Source organism: Mastigoproctus giganteus, chromosome 10 (assembly GCF_048544385.1).
Source record: "Mastigoproctus giganteus isolate SK-2022 chromosome 10, ASM4854438v1, whole genome shotgun sequence".
Taxonomy (NCBI): Eukaryota; Metazoa; Arthropoda; class Arachnida; order Uropygi; family Thelyphonidae; genus Mastigoproctus; species Mastigoproctus giganteus.
This window is the reverse complement of record NC_143584.1, coordinates 57649077-57672131: the sequence shown is the minus strand read 5'-3', so window position 1 is coordinate 57672131 and position 23055 is coordinate 57649077. Positions and strand designations below refer to the sequence as shown.

The following is a 23055-nucleotide window of genomic DNA, read 5'->3' as shown; positions in this document are numbered from 1 at the left end:
GTTTTGTTTTATTGTAGTGGTTTACATCTCTGTTGGTGATATTTCACATAAATTTGGACCTGGTGCCCGTCAGAGGGGGTGCCATTAAATTTCTATTTAATTGGCTTTCAAAATTCAATGAATTATTATTCTTACATTTAGATTTTATAAATTATTATTTTAGAGAATTTCTGCTGCAATATTTTTACTCTTGTTACCCCTCTCTTCCCTCCCTGTTTGGTTTGATTTAATTTCGACTATTTTTGCTCTTATCTTGCCATACTGCTGGCATTATTTTATTTTTTATTTTAACTCTCATTCTAATTTATTTGTATGGTTATATGTATGGATGTATATGTATGTATGTAATGTGTGTGTATATATATAATGTATATATATATATATATATATATATATATATGTGTGTGTGTGTGTGTGTGTATATATATCTGTTCACCTACTATTATTTATTTAGGTAATGTTAAGTTACCTTTTGGACCACTGACAGCGTGTCCAGGTGTCTTGACTAACTAGAGTAGAGTGAGTCAAACTGAAGCATGCACCAATGTAAATTCAACTTATTTAATATAAAGGTTTCAGGCATGGGATTATACTTTATTTCTATAGATAATAAAGATAAATTACACAAACAAAAATGTCTATGGCCAGTAAACTCATCTGGATGCACAATTACCAAAGTTTATACAAATTACAGTTCACAGCATGGATTATTACCAGGTCTCACTGTTAATCTAGACATTAGATAGAAATTTCCTTTTTCTTTACGTTTTAATAGAGTCATTAGATAACAGGAACACAGAGTGCCTTTTTCTTAGTTCCAAATTAAGGTTACTCCTTGCTTTGGGTACCATCCTTGATCTAGACATAATATGAATAAAGTGTACTTACAGTTTTCCCCTTCTCCAGGTTGAGCCAGTTCCATAATCTTAGGAAGATTTTCCATTTCGGGTTTTGAATTCTGAAGGGATTCCTTTTTTATGTTCCTCTTCCCTCTTGGACTATCAGAATGGAATCATGTTGGTGGACCATCTGGTTTTCATAGCTTTTCACATATCCTTAACTCAGCTAGTCAAACTCCACTCAAACTTCCCTAATTGCCTATCCTGCACATACTCTGGATAATTTTCACTGATCTATAACTCCTTACGGCATACTCCCCAGTACTCAACTACTACCCTCTCTTATCACCACCAAAGCCCTTATCGAAAAACTACTAACTCTCTGTTTTCCTGCCAAGCATATCATTAGAATGTATACATACATAACACACAAATTTCCTTATATACTAGATTATGTTCTCAATTCCCCCCACCCCCTTATTTTTGTCTAATCCCTGATTAATCCTTTTTTCCTTGACAATCTAACCTCCTTCAGTCCATTCCGCCCTATAATTCCCCTTGCTCGGCCTTTTAAAGGAAAACTGACGTGACCTTCTATGAGTCGGGCTTCACTTCTTTTCTGGGAATTTTGCCTCACCTTTCATACACAATTAATTACCTGTTTCTATATTATTCGATTTGTTGCGTATTTAAATAAGTATTTGCTAAATTAAGCTAAGCTATATTAAGCTGCAGTATCCAAAAAAGTGTATATATATGTATTTTTTCCCCCTTTCATTGCTAAGTAAGCCAGAGCTTACAATATATTGTACATCACTCTTTTGTGAAAAGCACTACCTTTTCAGACTTCCTATGTAAACTATACAGTTGAGCACTTAGATACCATTAACCATCACTGATCAGACATATCCATACCCTAGTTAGCATATCTCAGGAGTAAGAAACTAACGGTGAAGCGGTGTTGGATACCTGGATGTGTAGGGATTTTAAACAGTGAATGAGTGGCAAAAGATTGAGCATCTAGGTTAGCAAGGCTATGGTTAGGCCACATCTTGAGTCCTGTATACGGGACTGGAGGCCTTACTTTAGGAAGGGTGTAAACATCAGGTCCCATATCATGATAATAATTCTGTCATTCAGAAAGCCAGTAAGATGGGTACATTTCTGTACCCATCTTACTGGCTTTCTGAATGGGTGATAAATTATTACAAATAAAATAAGAAAGCTCACCCAGGAAATCAAGCTTGCAGAAAGACAGACATGGAAGTTATTCTTACAAGACTGTACATACTCGTTTTACACATGCATATTTACTTAGAAAAGAAGAGCCACCAACATGTTTGTGATGCATAGTTTGCATCATCATACAGCATTTACTGTAGGAGTACTTGATTAATCAAACACCAAGAAATCAGGCCCGAATGCAAAGCAATAGTGACAAGTAATTTTCTTACTGTGCTCTCTAAAGTGATATAGTTTTTTTTTCTTTTCTAGTATGCTTATTCTTTTGTTTACTTGAAGTGGTTCTTGAAGTGCACTTTAGAGGTCAAAAGTAAGAACCAAGAAAGGAACTCCATTTTTCTTTTCTTAGTCTTTATATTTGTTATTACTAACCAACTCAATTAATTTGGGAGGTGCAATATGGCCTAAGTAGCCCTTGTGCCAGAAAACACCACCACAACAAAAGCAACTAACCAACTCTACTAATTTAAACAACCACTCAGTCACTGGTGGCACCTCTCTTTCCCCCCCCATGTGGCGGGCCAGTAACCTGGGGGATAAACCAACCCTCAGGGCTAAAAGGAACAGAAGTGGAAACAAATGAATTTCCATTTAGAGTCAAAGAGCTCTCACCCAAATGACAATCGTGACACCAACCATAACTTCTCTCTCTCTCTCTCGAAGAGAATGAAGAAAGACACTGGCAGACAGGAATTCAACTGCATGCACTCCCTTAGATTTTATGTGCTTCTTAACTAAGAGCATAACCCTATCCCATGCCTATCCTATCTGTCCCTTCTGTATTTGCAGAGTTGGGGGGTGCCTGATGCTGCTTGACTATGTCCCTTCTGTATTTTTTTGTGAAAACCCTAAACACAAGAGGTATTAGAACCTATAGTACTTAGTACCGTGCTTGGGTTGGAGTTTGTGAAGATGAAAGAAGATACTTGTTGACATTAGACTTGAACTTCAGTAAACTGTAATTTTCAAGAAATACATATGAAGTTTGTTCCAGAAAACGGCAGTTGAATGAATAAATGAGGAAGATGAAAAGTTGGTTCTGAGAGTTTGAAGTTGGACAGTAAATGGATGTTGGCTGGTGGCAGCACGTGTTTGGACTGTTTTGAAAGAGAGAGAGAGAGTGGGCAATTCAGAAGAATAGTGCCCATAGAAGTATCTGTAGAAAAGGCATGCAGCAGAAACAGTATGTCTATGAGACAGAGAGTGGAGAGACTCTGTTAGAGAGGAGTCATTAATTACCTAGCTGCCCTCTTATGAATGGAATCTAGAAGCCTGAGAGAGGTTTTGGGGGCACCACCCCAGATGTGGGAACAATATTCCATGGCAGGGCGGATTTGCGATTTGTACAGAGTGAGCAGCTGTTTGGAAGAAAAGTAACACCGAGACTGAAAGAGAAAACCAAGTTTTTTAGATGCAGAGGAAGCAATATTTGTAATGTGTTTGTGCCAAGAAGAAGTCAGGGTAATCCCTGAAAGAGATATATCATTTTGCCTAGAAATCAGAGTGTCACCAAAGATAAGCATAGGAGCAGAAGATTCCTTTTTGCGAGATAAGACAAGACTGAGTTTTAGAGGGATTGAAATCAACTAAGTTGTCTTTGTCCCACTGGAGAATTACCTGGAGATCCGACATTTAAGGAATTGGTAGCGGATATTCAAGAAGTTGAAGCTGATTGAGCAGGGTAAGGTTTCTCAAAATGGAAAGTGGAATACAATGTGCTATCATCGGCAAAACTATGAATAGGATATCTAGTCAATGGAGAAGGTCATTAATATACAAGAGGAAAAGAGTAGGGGAAAGAACTGAACCTTGGCAGACACCAGCATTAGTGGAGAAGTTTGAAGACAGAGAGCCATCTACCATCATCCTCAGTGAGCGATCAGAGAGAAAACTGGATAAATAATTACAAAAAACAGTTGGAGCTGTTTTTTGTAATTAAATTGAAGCTTATTTAGAAGACTTTTATGCCAAAGACGATGGAAAGGCTTTGAGATGTCAAGACTAACTGCTTGTGTTTAGCCGAATTTGTCCATAAATGGGTAACATAAGCCAGAATATCACCAGTGAATCGACACTGACAAAATCCATACTGGCGATTGTTGATCAGACGGAAGGTTTCTAGATAGTTTAAGAGTTGGAGGTTAATTGATTTCTCCATTACTTTAGAAAGAGTAGAAGTAATTGCAATGGGCGATAATTGAATGGGAGGGATTTGTCACCCTTTTTAGCAACCTGGTGGATATGAGCAAATTTCCAATCAGAATGAAAAACACCTTTGGAATAAGAAAGTGAAAAAAGGCAGTACAGAACAGGAGTGACTTCAGGAGCACAGGTTTTGAGAACAAGTGGAGAAATACCATCAAGACCTGGAGCTTTCTTAGCATCAAGATTCGTCAAAATCCTTCTGACATCCTTTTGACGGAAGACCACAGGAGGCATTGAATGGATCATGTTAGGAATGGTGGGAGGTGTTTTACCAGGACCATTCATACATGAGTTGGAAGAAAAATGGGATGCTAGCAGGTTAGCTTTATCCATGACTGAAGTGACAATTGAACCATCTGGTTTTTGACAGGGATGGAGCAGAGATGGGCAAAAGTTGTGGCCAATAGCTTTGGCAAGAGACCAGAATGCTCGGCTACCATTAGGGTAAGAAGCAAGTTTTCTACTCTTATCCTGTTCTAAATCTAGTTTGGACTGATTAATAACTGCTTTACAATTGTTGCAAGCTTTGGTGCAGACTTTGGTGCATAAAATGAAACTGAAGAATTGTAAACAAGCCAATTACGATATGCAATGCTCTTCTCCTGAACAGCCTTAGCACATTTATTAGAAAACCAAGGTTTAGATACAGGACGAGATTTTAAAGTGGAGTGTGGAATAAAGGATTCCATTCCTACAAGAATAATTTCACTGACACGATCTGAGCAAATGTTGACATCAGAAGTTTTGAAACAGTAGTCCAAGCAAGGAAATGAAGAAAAGAAATCTCACAGGACATCCCATTTTGCATTTATGTAATGCCGAACAATACGAGGTTGGGAATAGCCATGAGAATAAAGGCTCCATTTGAGAAGAGACAATTCTTGTCTCTTCTTAAACAGGTTTTCATAGACAAGACCTTGAGACCTCAAGGACCTGTCTATGAAAACCTCAAGTGTATACATTGTACTCCCCATGTTCAAATTCTGCATCCTTTATAACCGAGTGACACCATGTTTCTGATATCCCAACGATGGCTGCTGTTGATGTCTTGACCAGCACTTCAAATTGGAGATGGCAGAATTGTGTACTCCCTTTTACAGTTCTGAAAGTCAGGAAACCAGGCATTTAAGTAATGGCTAATATTGGTAATTATTTCCTTAAAAGGGGTATATAAGTTTAAGAAGAATATAAAGTAATGAAGGATTTTTTTTTTTTTTTACTATATTTGAGAACATTTGCTTTTAGCCAAAGTCAAATTGACTGCAGAAACAAACACCTATACGCAATTTCAATTTTCAAATCATGGTTAAAAAAAAAAAAAATGCCAATTTTTAACAATTTAGTATTATACTTTAATTTAGGTGGTATCATTACACAAATAAGATTAAAAGAACATGTTATACCCTAATTCTATGTTAAAAGTTAAAATCATATAGAGGTGTGTGTGTGTGTGTGTGTGTGTGTGTGTGTGTGTGTGTGTGTGTGTGTGTGTGTGTGTGTGTGTGTGTGTGTGTGAATAAGCCCCTACTTAAATGAGGTGTTATAAATTTGTCAGTACTGTTATTTCATAAAAAGATTACACATATTGGTGGTTTATGGCCCACTTATTTTTATGTGTTATTATTTAGTGTCCTGTATTTTACAGACCAGTATTTGGAACAGTATATATATATACTGTGTTTTTCATGTTGAATGATTAATATTTTATGGAAGACATGTTGTTCCTTACCTTTACTAATCATGGCTCACCCTCTGGAAATGAGGATAGCAGAGAGTACTAATTTCTTGTTACTATTCTAGGTGATAGCTGTTCTGTAACAGCTGTCTCCAAAGTCAGTTTTATAAAAGGAAGCCCTATTTTTGGCAAAAAAAATGGAGGAACTGTGCCAAATGACTTGCTGTGTAATGATGAAGTAGTTCAGACCCCAGACTTTGTAAATACATTCTATCATGTTGTATCAGAGGAGTGTATTCCTGGTATCACTGGTTGTCCTTCAGTGAATCCCCTTTATGAAATGTTAAGTGAAAAAGGTAATTCATTATTGTATTCAGTTTAGTTCAAAAGAAAGGTTATGGATAGCATTTTATTTGTGACTAGTCAAATTGAATGGAGGGAAACTTAATTTTATATATTTAGTTGTGCCTATGAAAGTTTGCAATGGTTTAAATATCTGTTTAATATATTTGGAAAAGGAGAATTTGAATTTTTAAGGTCATTATTTTTTTGACTTAATCAATTTTCTGTAAGGCAAAGTTTATATTTTTTCCTATAATTGTTTAATAAGTAAATGAAAACTAATAAATGGGGAAATTCATGACATCCTTGCTATAATCTACACTTCCTTCTTTCAAATTTTTTACATAATCATTGTGAGAATATGTTGATATGATGTTGCTATTTGCATTCAGCTCTTTAAACTGCTCCTTTCAATTTTGTTTAACATTATATAGAGCAATCATAGAATTGTTTTTTATGAATATACAAATAGTATTAATCTATACATTATTTATAGTGACTTGAAATGCATGGGTGTAAGAATGATATGGGATTGAGATAGAATGAAGAAAGGAAATGTTAGTATACATTCAAATGTAAGAGTGTAGCATTTAAATATTAAATATAGTAACTCTTTAGAATTTAGTACACTGGGGATTGAAATTGCTAGATATAAAAATTTTCCAGGTTTTAGAGGGGTATACCCACTAATTGAGAAGGTTTGAAGAAGCACATTTCAGTGAATATTAAGCACTGACAACTGAATTATTTACATCTGTAAACATTGACTAAAATATAGTATTATTGGCTAAAATGTACATAACAGTTCATTTTGTTATAATGAAAACATGAAAATAAATAAAGTCACAGAAAATGTCATGTATCTAATGTTAATTTTAAATGAATTCATGGTACAGTAGCAGAGAGAATATGGATGAATGTGCTTCAGAGACAAAAAAGATCTTTGCACATTAAAGCATTAAAAGACTATTCTTGGGGGATTGGAGGATATTCTTCTTAAGGAATAATTATAAGTAGGCACATTCTTTATAAATTTATATGACATTTTGGTTTTAATAATATACTGTGGAGAAATTCAGTCAGTGTTTCTTGTTTGTAAGAATGAAGGTTTTTGCAAACAAGACCACGAGTCAGCTGTTATATAGCTGTATCTACATTGTACATTTTATGCATCACTTTCCTCTCAGATGTTCAAAAGTGATGTCAGATTGGTAAATGGCTCACACAGCCACTATAATGACTGGCCACACAATTGGCAAGAGCAGTTCAGAAGGTTTACTGAAAAGGAGATAGTACTAAAAGAGAGAAATCCAAGTTTTGATATAGCTAAAGCTATGAACCTTAGTGAAATTATATGTTGTTTGAAGGATTATCTTGTCCTCTTATCTGTTTTGGTGCCAGAGGGATTTAAACAGCACAGATTATACAAGTATATTAATTTTCGGGCAAGCAAACTTGTATTTGAAAAACATTGCCCAGTATTGGACAGATATTAATTGGCTGTTGCTGTGATAGTCTCTTTCGGGGCTAACTGGTCTCCCATCAGCAGCAATTTTGTACTGCATGTCAGCTCACATTGAACAACATCTTTGTTCAATGTCAGCTTTATTGCCCTGCAACAACTTAGGCCCTGGGTTCCAAGTGTTTCTGTGGCCAAGCGATTCTCGCGTGTTTAAAGAGCGTTTTTCTCTACTGCGATTGAGTTTTCATTGTTTTCTCATTTACTTAATAAACTTTTCTGTTAAGTATTAAGTAGCTCTACTTTCTTAAAAGCACTAAGAAAAGAGCCCAGAAGAAGGAAAATACCTTTTTCTTTACCTTAGTTATGCTTATTAACTTTACTAACCTCTATGCTTGGCCACCAAGTGGCACTGCTCCTGCCTAACTGTGGCAGTTCCGGGAACCTGGTTGGTAACGACACGTCCTCAGGGCCAAAAGGAGCCATCACAGATAAAAATAATTATCCACCCTTAGAGCCTTTGAACTCAAGAGCAGAAATTGAAACACTGACCATGACTCCAGTCAACCTGAAAGGCTTTGAGGAGAAGCAGAGTGTTTATCCACTATTCTCTATCCACTCAACCTGTGTATTACCAGTCTTAATTCAAAAAATTCTGGAATCAATTGCTGGATCACCAAAAATGATGAAAAGACTACAATCCGGACTACTTTGGACTACAAAGACTACAATTTGAGCTGTTGTTAAAGACAACAACATTTGATGAATTGTCACTATCAATTACTCCCCACAAAACCTTAAATTCATCAAAAGGTGTCATCAGTGAGTGGGACTTAATTACAGTCTCAGAAGAACTACTACTTCAAGAACTGAGTAGTTGAAAAGTAATAAATGCAAAACACATCATGACTAAAAAATATGGACATCTCACTCCAACCATATCCATCATTCTAACATTCAGCACTCCTGACTTACCATCCTCAGTTAAAGCTGACTGTTAAACTTGTTGAATTCTGAATCTGGTTTGTTGCTTCAAATGCCAGAAATATGGTCATTCCCAGCAGGCATGTTGAGATAATGCCATTTGTTCCATCTCCGGATCTAAAGAGCATACTCAAGCTGCCCCAGGTGCCAAGTGATTTCTTAGTGACTAAGCGATTTATAGAGCATTCTGAAAAATATACATGTTTCTTTAATTTTTGTTAACTCACTTTTAATTTTGTGAAACAGCTCTTTATCTTACAATTAGTAAGTGAAGACACAGAAAGGAAACTCGCCTTTCTTTCTTTTTTCTCTTATTCTCACTTTTGCTAATCTAACTAACACAGTAGCCGCTTGGTCACTAAGTGGCCCTGCTCTTGCCAGCACATGGAGGGGCTGGGAACCTGGGAGAGAAAAATAACACTCCCAGGGCCAAAGAGCAAACACGAGTACTAAAATAGCTACTATTACTACAGTGCTTCAAGAGAAAGCCCTACCTAGTAATGATATAGAAAATACAAAGACAAAGAGACAGAAGACAGATACGGACCAGCCAAAAACTCCGATGTACCTAGCAGTTTTCTGACCCACCTATCACTATCTCAGTAGCATCAGCAAATATTCTTGCACCCTTTTTATTCAAGTGTATCTCATCCTTGTAGAAACAGTGTCTCCTGTTAACAAGCACAGACCATGCTGAGAAAAATTCTACCCTATGATCCTTGCATATTCTCTCCAGGACCAAACTGATTGACAAGACTCTCAACATATACTCCCTCCTATCGTGTATGGGCAGATTTGCAGAACACTTTCAAATTCAGTCTTAACTCAAGACTTTTGCCAACATTGCCCTGTATTTGTTAAGTCCTCAGATCTCTTACTCTTAATGCAGGCTATGCCAATGTGTACAACAACAACACCTCTATCTTCCTTTTCTTTATCTTTACTGTACTCTTTTCTACTTTTGTGTGGTCAAATTTTTAAAAATTTTTCTTCTTTATCTTTTCCCTTCTGGAGCTATTGGTGTTGTATTTGGAATTTTTTGGCACAAGAGTCTGACTATATTGTGCCTGTTCATGATTTACTTATCACTAATTTCACATGTTATTATGATCAGAGACTATTATTAGGGCTTACACTACTGGGATCCTGGTAATTTTTTTCCCAGTATTCAAATACCGGTATTGATACAAAAATACCGGTTTTTCGGTACTAATATTATTATTATTAGCTATATGGTGCAAGGAAGCCTGAGGCTTATGCTGCATCAGCCAAAAAAAAAAAAAAAAAATGAGTTACCCTGAGAGAGAGAGAGAGAGAGAGAGAGAGAGAGAGAGAGAGAGAGAGAGAGAGAGAGAAGAGAAAGAAAGAGAAGAGAAGACTGATGATATCCAGCTCAGGACCCTGGGTATGCCAAGTCCATACTCACCAGGTATGAGATCCTGGGTATTATAAAAAATAATTGTTTATGATTTAATCACATAAAGGTTATAAAATTACCTTTATGTGATTTTTTTTTTTGATTTTATAACCACCAATCAAAAATGATAAATATATATACAAAAGTATACTGCAGCAGAATTTAGCAAATAATTTGTCATGCAATTAGATTCCAAGACTCATTGGAACAGTTTATTGTCCATGCTTGAAAGCTTTTTTGAGTTGAGATATTGCATGCAGAAAGCTTTAATTTATTTAGATTCAAGTATTTATTATCTGCAGTTATATCTACATTAATACCTAGAAAGTTAGTGGTAGATGCACTATGCCGCAAAGAAGCAAATCTTTTAACTGCAGATTCTGCCATAAAATTTTGATGAAAACTCTTAGTAATCAAAATTCTGAAACAGCTAGAGAATTGCGTACGGCATTGAAACCCGTACTTCACAGAAGCATACAAATTTATTACAGGTTCTTTAGTATTTGCAAAGTGGGGCACAATACAGTAGCAAATTATTTAATATTAGTAATGGACATATAGTGCAAGGAAGCCTAAGGCTTATGTTGCAACAGGAAAAAAAAAAAAAAAAAAGAGTAAAATTATAATAAAATTAAATTAAATAAATAAATAATAAATAATAAAAGAAAAGCAAATAGACAACCTATGCATTTCCCTCCTCCCATCCAGCTGACCTTTGAATTTGCCCCAACCACTCATGTAGGTAACTTATTCCAGTAATTTCTAACTCGCTGGCTAAAATGAAATTTCCTGCAATCCAGTCTAAACTTATCGCCCCCTGTAACTTCAATTTATGGCTCCTAGTTCTAGAATCATTTATAACAGTGAAAATTTTGTCAACCTCATTCATTCAACCTGTTCATAATTCTTGGAGAACTTCATGTCTGATCGTATCGTAACTCCCAAGTCCCTTTCCTCCAGTGCTGACTTTAGTTCAACTCCACCAAGTGTAAAAGTTATTTTGGGGTTGCTGTTTCCGAGGGGAAAGACCTTGCATTTTGGTCAATTAAAGCATAGCTGTCACTTTTCTGACCATCTGCAAGTCTATCTATGTCACTCTGAAGAAGCTCTGCTTGGCAGCGATCATTAACTACTCTACCAATCTTTACATCATCTGTAAATTTAGACATCACGCTGTCTATCCTTTCATCAATGTAATTTAAGAAAATTAAAAACAACAGTAGTTCCAATATTGATCCTTGGAGAGCCCACTTCTTACATTAACCCAATCTGAGGAATAACCATTTATCACAACCCTCTGGCTGGTGCCTTCAAGCCATCCTACTATCCATCTAAGGATTTTCCCTGTGATTTTCAACCCGTTCCAGCTTATAAAGTAATCACTCGTGTGGGACTGAGTCAAATGCCTTGCTGAAATCTAAATAAACAATTTCAAAATTATTCCCTAAATCTTGTTCACGAGTGACCCTGTCAAAATAGCTAGGAAGATTAGTTAAACACCTTTACAAAACCATGCTGTATATCCTTCAGAATTCCATTTCTATCTAAATGAACCGGAATTCCACCCTTAATCATTGTCTCCATGATTTTCCCTACTACTGAAGTTACACTGACTGGTCGGTAATTTCTCACTACAATCTTAGAACCGCCCTTATGTATTGGCAATACATTGGCACTTTTCTGATCCAACGGAATCTCTCTCTCTCTCCTGAGTCCAGTGATGCTCTCATAATTAGCCTTAGTGGTGTAATGCACTCACTTGCTGCCTCCCTTAAAATTATAGGGTATAAGCCATCAACCCAGGAGCCTTGCTCGCCTGTAGGCATGAAAGTTTTTTTATTAAATAATCATGTGAAATTTCAGTATCATTAATTACATATTTTTCCACTTCACTTCCATATCTTCCCATTGACATAAAGGGTTTTTCTTTTGTAAATATTGATGCCAAGTAACTCTGCAACATCAGTTGGGTGTACCTAATACTATCCCATGCAATTACATATGGGTGTGATCTGATTTGTCCTTCTCTTCTTTGCATTTACATGTGTGAAGAATTTCTTAACTGCATTCTTTGCTCTCTTCTTTATTCCTTATCCTGACTCTTTGCTCTGTGCCGGACTCAATAAAGATGCTATAGTGAAAATTATACTTTGTTTAACAAAACGTCTTTCTCCTTCAGAAAATGATGAACAGAATTCAACCTTGGATGACCAACATGGGACAGAACATCAGTGTTCTGCAAATTCTTTCCAAAATAAGAAATTGCCCGACTGTAATGAGATTTTAAAAGATAAACTTGAGTTGGAAATTAATGAAATACTTTTTAAATATTACTTCAAAAGTTCAAAGCCTAGAATATATAGACTGAGATCATCTACGACTATCTCAGTACAATAGCACCATCCAGCATAGAACCCGAAAGGACGTTTTCTGCCGCTAATCAAATATGTACCAAAATTAGATCCAGTTTAAACGATAACACTAGATAACACTATATGCTTATGTTTCTTAAGAGCTAACTTTATTTGGACAGGTAGTATGGATGCGTAAACATAACTAAACTTTGCAATATCAATATATTTTTTTTTTTTTGTTATTAGAATAACTGTATTTTTGATAATTTTTTTCAGAATATTTATTATTGCAATAAAAGTTTATTTAAAATATGAATTCGAGTAATTACAGTACTTGTTTTTTCCTTACTTTATTTACTTATTTTCTTTACTTATTACTAATTGTCATCAAAATTTATTGTGAAAAATGTTTGTTTTTGGAATACCGGTATCCCAATTTCATAAATTAAAAATATCGAAATACGAGTATTATGATTTTGATCGATATTGTAAGCCCTAACTATTATACAAATTTATGTGTTTCAAATGGTTAAACAATCCTTTGAAATTTGATCATTGCCAAAAATATGTGATAAAGTTAATGGTTCTTGCAAGTTGGATAGGGAGCTAAAGCTGGATTTTCGGATAGTTGAATGTTGGGGACATTCAATGAAAATATGCTTTATTGTTAGCTGCAACTAGCAAAAGAAACACCGAGGCGGATTCTCTCCCATAAGCAAATACAGATGAGTTGGATGGGAATGACCGACGTAGAACCTTGACAGAATCACTTCTTCTCACCTGCTTTTTCTAAAACTAGATGTCCACAGCTGTAGCTTTTTTATTTTTTATCTGCAGCAGTTTATTATTGATTTGAGTTTCCCAGAGTTTGGACCATTGTTTCCTACATGTTGTTTTAATAATGGATTTGTAGTCAATGTAGGACACTTTCAGTTGATAGGAAGATCCAGTGTCGGGATGTTTAGCAGCATCATCCACATGTTCATTACCTAGGATGCCGATTTGACCAGGGATCTAGCAGAAGGTAACCTTCTGGTTGGCTGTTTGATAGTGACATAATTTAGATCAAATCACTTTAAGAATGGGATGACAGGGGGAAAGAGTAGGTTGAATGACAGTGATTGCACTTAAGGAATCTGTATATATCAGAGATTGCTTGATATGTTGATTGTTTATGTTATCTACAGCTAGTTTTATTGCAAACAATTCTGCGGTATAGATACTGCATTTAGTAAGCAGAAACACAGCTACTGAAAAGGTGAAAGAAACTGCTGCAGCACCTACAGCTGAATCTGTTTTGGAGCCATGACTATAGATATGTATTTTCTCTGGGTTTTCCAAGGAAGGTACTTTATGTAGCTGCTGAAAGCTGGTGTTTGTTAGGGAAGATTTTCCCCATCTTATAAAGAAATGGTTACAAAGAGGTGAGAAATGACTCCAGGGAAGTTCAGAAGAAGCAACATCTTGGAAGATACTCTGGAAGTTAATTTTCCGATTGAGCATGAGCTCTCGCACTCAAAGCCCTGCATGCTGGTCTTCATTAGGTTTATTGTGGTATAGCATGGCATACTGAGGATCAATCAAATACTGCCTGGGGTGAGATGGAATAATCTTAATCTTTGCTGCATAGTAGTTACACAATAAGGATTTTCTCCTGAGATGTAGAGGGGGGGGGGGTTCATTTGCCTCAATGTACAGGCTGTGGACTGGAGATGTTCTGAAGGCTCCTATGGTTATCGTAAGCACACTCTGCTGGATGGTGTTCAGTTGTTAATAGATAACTTTTCCTAGAGGAGTCATAGACAGGCAATCCTGTATGTAGTAGTAGTGGCAAATGCAAGAAAGCATGCTTATATAGCATCATCCAGGAAAAAAAAAAAAAAAAAAAACAGTTCACCCATCTGTACCATCCAAGAATTTGTCTAGTTCTCCCTTGAATTTATTCAACCCATCCACTTCCACAACAATAGATGGAAGCCTGTTCCAACAATCAACTACCCACTTGCTGAAGGCAAATTTCTACACATCTGTCATGCAACCATCCTTCCTCAACTTGAATTTATGCCCCCTTGCGCGCGTGTGTAATTTCACCAAGTGGAAGAATACCATTAACATTCAGCTTACTCAATCCATTTGAGGCTTTAAACATTTGAATCAGATCACCCCACAGGTGCTTGGTCTTGATGAGATGCTGCAATTTGCAGAACTGAAGCCTTTCTATGTAAGTCTTTTGTTCCCTTCACCCATCTAGTTAATTTTTGCATCTGGTTTTAGTTCACATTTTTTACATAAATGAATTGCAGAGGATTTCTTTTCTGCTATGGAATAACCATTCTGTAACACCCATTATTCTATTTTAGCTATGGAAATTTGAAGTTTCCTTTCAATGGTGTTCATAGTTTGGGATTGACAAGAGATAATGAGGTCATCGGCAAATATATGATTGTATTGGCTGACCGGGCTAGCCAAGTGGTTAAAGTGCCTGCCCGGCAACCCAAAGGTCGCGGGTTCGAATCCCGCCTCGGGCTTGGATCAGAGTACTGCAAAAAACCTTGGGAGGTGCACTATGGCCACAGAAGTCGATGCGCCAGCAACTACAAAAAAAAAAAAAAAAAAAAAAAACGATTGTATTGTATTTTGTACATCCTGTGTCATGTTTGTAATTGCAACGTTATTGCAAATAATGTTGTAATGAAAGTTGAACCCTGTGGTACACCTTCCTCTTGTTCAAATGATTTGGATAAATTGTTCATACAGTGTCTTTTTACTTTACAGATGTTTAAATTACACAAATTTAAAATAATGCTCGGCAACCATATTTATGGAAAGTGCCACGAGAGGTTAGCACGATAGCTCGCCATTTTCTCATTTTGTTTTGCTGACGATTGTTGACTGGTTGCTTATTGCAAGTGCATAATAATTGTTTTTTCTTTTGTGCTTATTTTTACTTATTTTGTTTTTATTACCCTGATGGCTAGTAAGCATCCTCGTAGTTCTAGTGGAAGTGATGATAAGCATGCAAGGAGATTGATTTTGCTTTAAATGAAACTGGAAGTGCTTAAGCACTATGAAGAAGGTGAGAGTATGGCATGCATTAAACATACTATAAGTGAACAAGCATAGTGCATAGCAAGCCATGTTAGCTCATAGTAAATCACTGAAGTAGGTCAAATTGCATCGTTTTTGTTATGTATCATATTGTGAATGCCTTCGCAATGAGTTGCCCTGATGTTGCACTACCTCGAATAAGCAATGCTTTCACCAGTTGAGAAGACTAATGTTATTTATTCTCGGTGGATACCACCACCCAGACGGCACCGTTTCGAGGCTTTTTTGGCCTCTTATCAGTGGGCAGGTAGGTACCCTGGTGTTACAATAAGTGACAACTCAGTTATGAACCTCATAACTACCAGGTACTCAGTTATGAGGTTCATGACTGGTACTTGGTACCCAGTTATGAACCTTATAAGTTGTGAACCAGAAATCAAAATAATGTTTAACTGTCTTGTTTTGCTGCATTGCTTCTGGAACTGAAAAGCTGAAACCATTGATCATTGGAAGATGTGCAAATCCACAATGTTTTAAGAATGTTGCATCACTTACCTGTGATTATTGTGCAAACAAATATGCTTGGATGACACAAGAAATATTTAACGAATGGCTAAAAAACTTGGATACCAAAATGAAAACAAAAAAGAAAACTCCTCTTAATTGATAATTTCTATGTGAAAGTTGAATTTTTACTTCCAAATTTCGCAAAATTCTCCCATCTTTGGACTTAGGAATCATATGTGCAATCAGAATGCATTACAGGATTAACTTATCAAAAATCTATTGCTAAAATTAGCTTCAGAGGATAATGAAAAAAAAAATAAAAAGAAATATATATATATATATATGTGTGTATTAAAGAAGCATGTGATACGGTTGTTGCAGCATGATGGTTCATAAAAGAATCAACCATATTGAAATGTTGGAAGAAGACTTCAGTTATTGAAATCTTCAATTCAATAGAGATGACTGGAATGGAAGTGGAACATGAAGTCAGAGAAATGTAGGATTCTTTAGTTGCTGCCACAGGAGTTCTAAACAGTTAATTTTAGAAGATTACACAAAAGCAGATGACAATTTATTGACATGCAAATTGATAGACCAGGAAATTATTAAAAATTTACAGGCATCTTCATGTAATGCCTACTGAGAATTGACAGTGAAGATGACAATGAAAACGTTGAGCTACCTAATGAAGAAATTTCGCTCTGAGAAGCTTTAAACACCTGAGAAATGTTGGTGATTGTCCTCCACTAATGATGTCCTAGAAAATATTCTTCAGCAGTTAAATGGTATCAAAAAATTTCAGTTTTAATGGCACTACTAAAAATATGAGACAATCGAAAATAACGGACTTCTTTGATCAAAAAAATTAAATTTTGTAATGATTAACTGCATTTGTATGATTATTAAGGCGCCTCCGTAGCCAGGTGGGAAGGAGCAGCAGTGCATAGCACACGCTTCTTGATTAGACCGGGGTTCGAGCCCGTCACCACCAAATACGGAGGATGCGGAAAGGTCAGGGAATGACCACCGCATATCTCGGAGCAATATGGCCTTAGTTGCTAATGCTCCTAAAAACTAAAATAATAATAATAATAATAATAATAATAATGATTATTAAAATATTTTAAAATAAATTAATTTATAATTTTTATTTTCGTTATAACAAGATTTAACTTGCATTTATGATAATTCAGATATATGATTATAACTTATTAATACCAAGCAGATAGGGTTAATTTGCATGATTAAAAATTTATAGAACAAAATTAATTAATTGAATTAAAAAATCATAGCAAGTCTTTTAAAAAACATTTTTGCCCTGTGCAGTGTAATGTCATGTCGAATTATAATTACAAAGTATTGTTGGCAATCTTAAGTATGAATTTTTTATTGACATTTATAATGTTGATGGTTGAGAGTAGTAGTAGGAATGAGATCAGCATTAGGAATGTACAAGAAACGTTTAAGCCTATCTTTGAGCTTTGCCATCTGCAGGTTTTAATTTTTAGAAGTTATGATTGTTAGAAAATTGTTTGAAAAAAATGAAAGTGAGGGTTAATGTAGAGGTTGAAATATTATGTTTTGTAAGATTGAAGTTGGAACATTATTATGTGGTTGTTTTTATATCTATATATTGTTTGTGTTCTAAAACTTTTAAATTAAAATAACAGAATTATGGAAGGCAGCTTAGAGAAGTAGCCCCCAAAACACCTGTAGAAAAGGTGGCATAATTGCTAAATGGGTCATTCATGGTCAAGTTCAAGATTCTTCTATTTTTGTAATATTGCTGCTGCTGCTGACACATGCCGGCTTCAAATGACAAGTATATTCTTTAATAAGAAAAGAAATATCAATTCATTGCTACCGCTGTAAAGATATTTATGAAGTTTGTAATGTTGTAATATAATATGTATTGTATGATATGAATATATGAACATGGAAGTGCCCAGGGTTACTTTAAATTATAATACAATGGATTGCAATTGGTTCATCAAATTTCATTAAAATGTAAAAGCAAGTAAGGGATGGTTGGGTAGGTGTGTGTGTGTGTGTGTGTGTGTTATGTAAAGTATCAAAAAGAATGGAATGTATACAAAGACAGTTATTTTGAATGTACCAGTTGTCATTTGCTTAATTAGTTTACTTAATGTGTTACTGAGCAATGTATTTCAACCAAAAAATTGAAATGCAGTGCACATGGATCAGTTAAATTTGAATAATTATTCAAATAATCAGGAAGCTAAAAAAGCAGATGCCACTACCTATGCAGTTGCAGTAGTACAAAAACCAAAGGAATTAAGAGTAGCTGCACTAACCGATGTCTCTGTTCCTCCAAACGTCTCAATAGCAGACTGGGCTCGGACACCCATTTTGAGATGAAAAGAACAAAAATTGAATCAAATAAATAAAACACCAGTGGTAATCTCGCCAGATGCTGATGCCTTGGTAAAAGTTGACAACCCCCCCCCCCAAAAATCTTGCTGTAATAGAAAAAGAACAGTATAATAGACACCAATCTAACAGACACAGAAGGGCAACAACCTAATCTTGAGCTGCATATAACTGATGACATGGATACTGGCAATCATCCAGTTTTTCCCAAAAAAAAAAAAAAAAAATCCAAAACAGAGCAGCATAAAAAGATGCAGTGAAAATCATTAGAAACAACAGCTATGCCTAAGTAATGTGTACAATACTTCAATATTTGTAAAAGAAGTATTTGTAGTACAAATCATGGCAAGAATATGGTTAGTATAAACCAGAGCAACCCAGTTCTGGTTTATACTAACATAATTTATAAATTATAAATTTATGAACCGGGTAAATTATATATACCCGGTGTAAATTATACTATAATTTACACCGGGATTAGGTTCATGGGGGGGGGGGAGCACAAATGAAATCAGGAATGGAACCCTTTATATAATGGAGTTAATGGGAAATCACAAGGTTAGGTTCCGGGTGCCAAAAATTTTACCTACCCTTTTCAGTACTGAAGCATTTAAAGTTCAGAAATAAACTTTTTTAATTAAAAATATGTTTTATTTTTAACTTACATAAATACAGTTACATATAATAAATAAAAAATAAACTACAAAACATTTTGACAGTGAAAAACCAAATAAAAATTCGGCATTATGCTGAATTTTTAATTGGTTTTTGAAGGTCCTGGTTGAGGATCTTCTGTTGAAGCCGCTGGTTGAGGAGGCTGCCTTTTTTGAAGAAAGAAGCAAGTGTTGATTGACATTTCTTCCTCCTTTCTTTAAGAATTTCAAAATAACGGGTCAGGGTTGATATGACACCCCCCTTTTAACTGTGGCACTCCTCTCTCAGCCATGATCAGTGTCACAGAGCTCATTAATGAGGGACTCTACACTTGCAAGAATCGGTTGTAGATCACTGGTCTTCATAATTTTTAGAGGAGGTTGTAGATCACTGGTCTTCATAATTTTTAGAGGAGGTTGTAGATCACTGGTCTTCTTTCTCTTCCTCCTGCTGTTGGCTAAGTTCTGTAGCTTCAAGGTGTTCATTTGAAAGGGTCTGTGCATGACTTTTCAAGACCTCGGTTACATCTTCAACGTTAATTTCTTCTAACTCTGCCTCTTATGCCAGCCTGCTGATGTTTTCTGCATCATTCTGTTGTGGTTTGAGTCCTCTGGAGTCATGCATGAAATCTGTGAGAAGTTTACGTCACACTCCATTTAGACAATTGACAGTCACTTATTGCCAGACTGTGTTAATGTGACTGATGCCCTTTAAGACATCAAATGACCATCAGTATTCTCTGATGGTAATGTTGGACTCATCTAAAGCTTTTACCATTTCTGTAAATGTTTGCCTTAGGTAATAAGCTTTAAAAGTGGCTATTATCCCCTGATCCATCGGTTTCAAAACTGATGTTGTGTTATCTGCGTTGCCTCAGATTGTCCTTGATCACTTGAATGGTGCATGATATATAGTACAGTATGATGCTGATAAATTTTGTTGGACGATTTAAACTTTCAATTTATAAAAAAATTTCAAAAATAAATATTCATAGCCTTGTGGTTAGTGACAGGCGCTATTGCGAATTGGTGAAAATCGGACCAGCGCAAAACGAGGACTACCTATACTTCAGTGAAATTGTACTTCAACCAAAAAATCGAAAGTAATATTGATGACATAAGATCTTCTGCATGTCTATAATCTTGCAGATCTGTGTTTATAGGAAACTAACTTAGCAATGTCAAGAATCACACTTACAATAGTCTCTCTTTATTTTCCACTAAACCATTGGCTTTTATACTAAGAATTAGAAGCCCTAGTGAATCAGTTGCCCTCTCCTTTTGTCTTGGAGATTTTAATGGATGTCACTCTTTATGAGGATCTGTCCACCTAAACAAATGAGGACTGTTGGTTGAGAGGCTTTTAGAAGAGCAAAACATAACAATTTTAAACACAGGCACTCGTACTCGTGTATAGTTACCAACAGGCATAAGTACAGCAATAGACCTCACTATCTGCTCACCAACTTTGTTTCCACTTCTTGATTAGTCAGTCTCATAATCTATACAACAGTGACCATTGCCCAGTTATTTACAGAATATGATACACCACAGAATACAAATGGAAATTTCCTAAAGCAACTGGCTCCAGGTTATAATGATCAAGTGATTATAATGATCGAGTGATTCTCTAAGTGATTTATAGAAAGTTTTCTCACTGTGACACTTCTTGTTAAGTGAATGAACTAGAAAATTATCATTGTTTTCCCTTACTGACTTTTTTGATTTTAAGGCAAGGGGACAGGGAGGAGGATATATTCCTTATCTCTGAAAGATTGTTGGTAACAGTATGAAAAGGGAAGCAATAATAATTTTCTGGTTCATTCACATTTTTGATTTTTAACAAGGTGGGATAGGACATATGCTCACATTTAAAAATCAGAAGAGTAAATGAACAATTGATGGAGAACATTTTTTAATATTTCAAGCTTGATATATTGGTCTTTTACCTAAGTGAACTGGTAAATCCTAATTTGTCAGATTTTGGGCTTTTACACTAACATGTATTTATATGTATAGCATGTCATATGTCAGTTTACTGAGAAAAACTTGCATAATTTAAATGTTGAAGCCAGTTTCATGCCACTGTTATTTATATGATGTTATTTATGAAATTTAAATAAAACGATTTTGTCTTTGGTATTTTACTTCTGCATAAATTTTATCTCTCTTTGATAAACTGACATTATAACCTATTCTGTGTTGTGTGTGTTTTTTTTGGAAGACTATGATAAACAATTATATCTTAGCGAGAATGTCCTAGCAAATCTACAGTGTAGAAAAATTAAAAATAAATAACCATACACAAAGCATATTGTTGCATTCTGCCCAGTTTTTTTTTTTTTTTTTTTTTTGTATGCTTCATAGGTTTGCTTGAATATGCTTGCTAAAATATATACTTTTACTTGTGTAGTCTTCCAATCTATATTCTTACCCAACTGTATATTCATTTGTGCAGATTAATTGCACAAATGAATATACAATTAATTAGTCCATGAATCATATTTCATTGAGCTTTAAGCATATATTATTTAATCCCATTTAATTGCTTATGAACCTACCATATTAAACTATCAAAATACATTATATATATGTTTATTTATTTATTTATTTTTGGCCCAAATAAGTAAGGGGCTTCCTAGCACTATCTGCCTACAACTAATAAGAATGCTGTTTTACTGAATGTAGTATTAATTAAATTATCAGTGGCCATGCTGGACCCATCAGTTGCTCCAAAAAAAGAATTATCTTGTTTTATATTTTGATTCAAGCATAATGACTGAAACTTTTTCTCCCTTTCTAAATATAGACTTAGCTTTATTTGGATTGTTTTTGAAGGTGATAATTCATCATTTTCACAGAGTAATTAGATGAAAGCACATGGAAGGTATGATGACCCTTCATACAACTTTTGTTGAAGTGAGGCATACGTTACCTCACAGGTCCTTCTCAGATATTTCAATTATGTCAAAAGAATGTCATTCAAGTTACGCACCGATTCTGTCCTATCCCCCCCCATCATATTCATATTAATTTCTGTGATATTCCTAATTTAGCTTTTCTTGTCTAACTTTCTCCCCCCCCAGTTCCTTTTCCACAATCATTCCATGAACTTTCTGCACCTTAAGGAGTCTATTTCCTCTAAATCTTTTAGCTTTTGAGCAATATTCATAATTTTTTTTTTTATGAAAACCTCAAACACTAGAGGTAGTAGAACCTATAGTACTTCCTACCATGCATGAATTGAAGGTGAGAAGATGAAAGAAGATAATTGTTGATATTAGACATGAATTTCTGTAGATTGTAATTTTCAGGAAATTTGTACGAAGGAAGGGTGTTCCAGAGAACAGAAGTTGAATGAATAAATGAGGAAGAAAAAAAGTTATTTCCCTGAGTTTGAAGTTGGAGAGAAAAAGGACGTTGACTGGTTACAGCATGTGTTCAGACTGTTTTTGGGGGGGGGGGCGGAGAGAGAGAGAGAGAGAGAGAGAGAGAGAGAGAGAAAATTATAGAAGCCAATTCAGAAGAACAGTGCCCATGGAAGTATCTATAAAAAAGGCATGCAACCGAAACAGAATGTCTAGGACTTCTGGAACAGGACATGATCTAGCCTTTTCAGCTTGGTGTGTGCTTGCTAACAGGACAGATTGCTTTTACAGGGATGGGATACACTTAAATATAAAGGATGCAAGAATATTTGCTGTTAAGAAAATACAATATAATCCAGTGAATGTATTTAATAACACAATAAATACAATATAATAAGATACAGTAGAAGTTTTCGAGGCTGACGAGTCTCTTTATCAACTAATAGATTGAAATTTGAATACAACTGATATAGTTATGCGTGCAGTGAGCTGAGAGTGAAGTAACGTTATTCAAGCTGGTTTCCTATTGTTGTCGCACGGACATGCGCTGTTTTACTCCAGTGTTTGT

At 35.4% G+C, this 23055-nt stretch overlaps 1 protein-coding gene across 2 annotated transcripts in view; it reads left to right on the top strand.

Annotated features, from left to right (window-relative positions):
- CYLD (ubiquitin carboxyl-terminal hydrolase CYLD) overlaps positions 1-23055 on the top strand; it is a 645450-nt gene that overhangs the window by 177760 nt on the left and 444635 nt on the right. For both annotated transcript variants that reach the window (XM_090382243.1, XM_090382244.1), the window contains exon 6: positions 6087-6317. In XM_090382243.1, coding sequence (XP_090238369.1) covers positions 6087-6317 — 231 coding nt within the window. The remainder of the gene's footprint in view (positions 1-6086; positions 6318-23055) is intronic.